This window comes from Penaeus japonicus, unplaced genomic scaffold, assembly GCF_977035675.1.
Source record: "Penaeus japonicus unplaced genomic scaffold, GWHDUDI00000001_assembly GWHDUDI00000012, whole genome shotgun sequence".
Taxonomy (NCBI): Eukaryota; Metazoa; Arthropoda; class Malacostraca; order Decapoda; family Penaeidae; genus Penaeus; species Penaeus japonicus.
The window spans coordinates 11,591,310-11,596,309 of NW_028234414.1; the positions used below are offsets into that span (position 1 = coordinate 11,591,310).

Consider the following 5,000-nt stretch of genomic DNA (forward strand, 5'->3'; position numbering starts at 1 on the left):
ATCTATCTATCTATCTATGGTAATAATAATGATAATTATAGTAATAAAATTACAATGATGATAATAAAACCAATGATAAAGTTGATAACAATAATATCAGTAATGATGATAATCATTATAGCAATAACACCTCACAAGCAGGAGCAAGTCAGTGTCCGTGAAAGAAAGAGATCCACACCACTTTCTTAAAGAATATCACGACTTTTTGTCTCTTCCTCCATCCTCCTCAAAACTTCGTTTTCAACCTCCTCTTCACGGCCCCGATTCGACTGCGCCGCGCGCCCGCCGCCGCCTCCGCTGCCGAATCATGCCTGCGCCGCCACATCATGCAGCGCCCCAGGAGTATTGCTCGGAGCGCGCGCGCCGGCGGTGCAGGGCATAGGTGCGGGGCGGCATGGCGTTCGGCGTCCTCGGGGGAGCGGGGTCGCTTGATCCTCCCCCCCGACGGGACGAATTCGGCCACTCCACACAGCGGCAATCCTGGGATGGGCCGTGCTTCCTGGCCCGGCGATGCTGTGGAGGGTGCGCGGGCGCGTGGTGCGGGGCGCGCGGGGCGCGCCAGCAGCGCGCAGGCGAGTGCAGCCAGCACTGCCGCGGGGCCCAGCCACAGCCCCCCGTGCCACCATCGCACGCCCGCCCACCACCGATCCTGCAGGAGATGGAAAGAAGGTTGCAGAAGGGTAAAACAATGGCACCCCATCTGGTCAATGGAGATTCCGGGCGAGTCATCACATATCCAGCAGAGCTGCAGAGGCCAAACGACAGGGTGAAAGATGGCAAAGAAGCTGATGTAATCAGATTATTGTTGTAGTTCATCTTACTTCTGTTTCATCTGAGTCAGTGTATGCAGTTAAATATCATATCATACATCATCTGTCAAAATGTACATAATTTTGCATCGACTAAAGAAATGTTAAACATTGATAAACGTCTTTGGTGCAGTTTACATTAAAAGTTACAGTTAAAAAGCAAATTTGACAGAATAATCGTTCGCAAATATTCACTGCATTTATTCTTATCCTGCATGAGATCTATCCACGAAATTTCTCTCTAAATTATAGGGGAACAAATCATCTGATTCACAAGAAAATGAAGGCGTGCAAGCAAGCAGGCAAGTGGGGTCAGGTCGAGGGGCTGACCTGTGAGGAGCGCCGTGAGGCTCGCCGACGAGGTGAGCGGCGAGAGCGTGAATGACGTGGTGAGTCTCCCGGCCAGATGAGACGCCGTCGAGACTAGACTCTGTCGCCCGCAGGCGCCGCCGACGCCTCCTGCGGGTGACGCGGAGAAGGAGCCGCTTAAGAGACATGATGTTGACAAGGGAAACTCCGATGCTTGAATGATATTTACTCTAGCTGATATCATATTTTTGTTTATTGGTCATTACGCTGTCTGGTTTAATCCGAATAGGTTAACCAAGTTTATTAGACTAAGAATGAAGTTATAAAATAATGTTCGTCACTGGCAAAACACATGTCACATATAAAACCCATCGACAGTTTGAGCCTCGACCAATCCACGGGAACATCCGAGAGCGCCGCGCCGTACCGAGTAGAATGGGCGGTGTGTGGGCGGCGACGGCGGTGAAAAGTGCCAGTAAGCAACGTTCCGTTGGCGGCGTCAGTACGTAGTCCGCCGGGCCGCAGCCGCTGTACTCGTAGCCGTAGTCTAGGGAGCCTGTGAGGGAGCAGGGCAAGGGGCTATCATAATGAGAAGCATGGGGAAAGCACCATGGAAACAAAGATCTCTCTCTCTCTCTCTCTCTCTCTCTCTCTCTCTCTCTCTCTCTCTCTCTCTCTCTCTTACCACCTATCTCTCCCTCCATCTCTCACTGCTTTCTCACACTCTTTCTCTCTTCCTTCTATACTTTTTTTCTCTCTCTCCCACCCTTCATCTCGCCTTTTTTTCCCTCCCTCGCCCCCCCCTCTCTCTCTCTCCTTCCTTCCCCATTTTTACCGTCCCTCCTCTTTTCTTCCCTTCTGCTCCTGCTTTTGTTTCTTTCTCCTTCTCTCTAACTCCCTCCCTGCCCTCTTCCCACCCTTCTATCTTCCTATTCCTTCTTTTCTCTCTCTTGTCTCTCTCTCCTTCCCTCCCCACTTCCTCTTTCTCCCCTCCCCCTCCCTCCCCTATCCCCCATCGCAGCTACTCACGGTGAGCGGCGCGCAACTGGAGGTGCTCCTGCTGGGGCTGCCACGTGTAGCGGGGCTGAGCCAACCAAGTGAAACTCCGGGAGGTGCTTGTGCTGAGGAAATAACGGGATCATTGTCAGTATTATTCCTGCTTCCTCCTGACGCAGTTATAAATCAAATTATATATAACATGCGATAAAATGTAGTAAATGATAAACTTTCTATTGACAATCTATTTTCACTCACTTGTTGCGAACCAGCGTCGCCACCACGTCACGCGCGTGCAGGGCGGCCATCAGCAGCGGCAAGAGGCGGGGAGGGGGCAGGGGTGGCAGGGAGTCCTTCCTGCTGGTGCCCTGAGAACACACCGACGCCGGCGTCCTTGCTGAGCTCAGGGGCATAGCTTCCTCCTGAAGAAGACCATTAGACGGTTTGTGTGGCTGATACAAACAGAAAAATATGGACAAACAGGTTGATATGAATGTCAAGTTGTGTGTGCGTGTGGGCTCGAGTGTATTTTCATTCTTCCGGTCAGCACTCACCTCCTGGTCGTCCTTTGGCCCGTCCTGCTCGTGGGCCACGCCGTGGCCTCGCCCCATGGCGGCCAGGATGACGGCGATGTCGTCCGTGATCAGGCTCAGCGTCTGCCTCACTGCTTGGCGGTCTCCCTGCGGCGAATGGTGGCCGACACCAAGTTAGCACTCGCTGCTTTTATATATATCAGTCACTGTCAATAAAAGCAAATAGCTGACGAACGCATCATTTGACTGACCTTGGCGCGGGCGTGCAAAGCGAGGTCGACGCTGGCCGCCCACCACACCCGCCACGCCACCGTCGTCGCCGCCGTAGGCGTCTCCTGAAGCATCGCCCGTCTGTGGCAGGGATGACAAATGAAAAGTAATAAAAATGACTCCAAGGTTATGATATAATGATACTGACAGGGAGATGAGCGTTATGGATATGACAACTCACTGTATCTTGGTCTCTTTCCCTAACTCCTCGATGGCTTTGTGAACGGCGCCTTTCATGGCCTCGTGTGACGCCTCCACCACTTGTTGTACGCCCACGCCCACATCCACTCCCGCCTCCGCGCCGCTCTTCGCATCCACGACGAGCGCGACCGGCTCCGGGAGGCTCAGCTGCTCTCCTTCGACGCTCACCAGGCCCGTCACGGCGTCATCCGCTTGCCTCACCGCAGCCACATGGTTGAACAGCTGATGGGCATAAATGATGCCAGCGCAATTACGAAGATGCAACAGAAATGCCCTATTTCGGAAGAGCACGAAAAATCATCCTAACATTGACACAGTCTGGAAGTGACACCCCTTCACGAAGTGCTGGAAAACTGACCTTGTCAACGACAGCGTCGAAGGCGTCCGGCGAGGGCTGAGCCATGAGCGCCATCACCTCGAGGTCCGTCAAGAAGTGCAGGCGGGGGCACTGCCTTCGAGGCCTCGCGAGGGCGTCGGCAAGCTCTGCGATGAGGCGGCGGGCGAGGCCATGGAGGGCCGACACCTCCTCCACGTACGAAGGATTCCCCGCCAACTCCAGCACGAAGGACCGGCGTTCCGTCCTCTCGAGGAGCTGTGGAGTGTGCGGGACAAGTTAGGAAATGTCCGTTTGGATGCTTTTTTGCTGCACTGGTCACGTTTTACTTTAATTAGGAAATCTCTTTTTATTCCATTATATATCTTTATCTCCATCAGTCTCCTCCCATATTGTTTTTTTTCTGCATTTCTCCTTTCCTGTTAATCCTCCTTTTACCTGTCTATGCTTGACTCTGAGGTTGGAAGAGGCCTCGATGAGGCTGCTGACGGCGGCTGACAGCAGGAGAGCAATGTCAACCTGCGCCGCCTGCCACACCTCCAGCAAGTCGCCCACCGCCACCAGAGTCTTGGCCAGACGTCTTGCCTCGTCCTCGAAAGGTTTGCAGTACCTTAATGAAAAATAGAAAAATAGAATAATAATACAAGAGGAAAAGTGTAGATGAAAAAAAGATAGAGGATCAATAAAAATCGGATCCCCCCCCCCTATATCCTTCCAAGTCCACCACCTCCTTCCTTTACTAACTCACTTAGTGGCTCTGAGCGTCTTGAGGGCAAGGTTGTGATGGTGGAGGGTTGCCAGCTGGTCCTCGAGGCCCTCCACCCGCCACACTGTGGCCGCGGTCAGGACGCGCAGCCTCGCGCGCTGCCAGAACTGTGAGCACACAGAGGAAAAGGGGATCGCTTATTGATTAGCTGTTGTTTTTTTAATGGAAATCAGAACTGTTTTGCACGGGGATTCGGGCATGCTGTTTGTGCTTCATTCTTGTGAATTCAAGTATATCTAGTCACGAACCTACGTATTCACTTTTAAATAAAATAAGCAATCAAAATGAAAATATGTATATCAAGCAATACAAAACCAGACATCATGCTTGAAAAATACCCTGGTGATCTCCCTCATCTGGTTGCTAAGAAGGCTCTCCCTGACGGCGGCGGCGACGGTGGAGGCGACGAGCAGCGGGTGGCGGGACAGACGCAGCTCCAGGACGTCCCACACGCTCACGCCACCCAGACCTGACGCCGAGGCCCAGCCGCCCGCGCACCCTGTGGTCGATTGGAAATTGGACGGGGTTGTCGTGAAAAGGGAGGCTTAACACAATTCAAAGAGAGTTATATCTAATCATCTTTTCTGAAAAATGACATTGCCAGGGATCCAAGTGACTCGCGTCTCCTTTACCTGCGACAGTGACCAGGTGCTGCCAGTGGCGTGGCTGCACCGCCGGCTGCCTGAGCGCCGCCGTCACCTCTAGGCTGGTGGTATGGTCGCACAGACGCTGCAGGAGGGAGCGCCCGACCTCGGTCTCCTGCGCCCCCGAACATGCCATCA

The 5,000-nt window shown here is 53.1% G+C and overlaps 1 protein-coding gene across 1 annotated transcript in view; it reads right to left on the minus strand.

The window, feature by feature from the left end:
* Nucleotides 1-5,000, minus strand: part of LOC122248966 (uncharacterized) — an 86,011-nt gene that overhangs the window by 48,573 nt on the left and 32,438 nt on the right. The window contains 14 exon segments of the mRNA XM_086542128.1: nt 257-649; nt 733-785; nt 1,140-1,268; nt 1,546-1,674; nt 2,148-2,239; nt 2,373-2,536; nt 2,669-2,794; nt 2,899-2,998; nt 3,099-3,340; nt 3,477-3,710; nt 3,891-4,062; nt 4,201-4,325; nt 4,557-4,717; nt 4,851-5,000. The exon segment at nt 4,851-5,000 is cut by the window's right edge and continues 88 nt beyond it. Coding sequence (XP_086398254.1) covers nt 257-649; nt 733-785; nt 1,140-1,268; nt 1,546-1,674; nt 2,148-2,239; nt 2,373-2,536; nt 2,669-2,794; nt 2,899-2,998; nt 3,099-3,340; nt 3,477-3,710; nt 3,891-4,062; nt 4,201-4,325; nt 4,557-4,717; nt 4,851-5,000 — 2,270 coding nt within the window.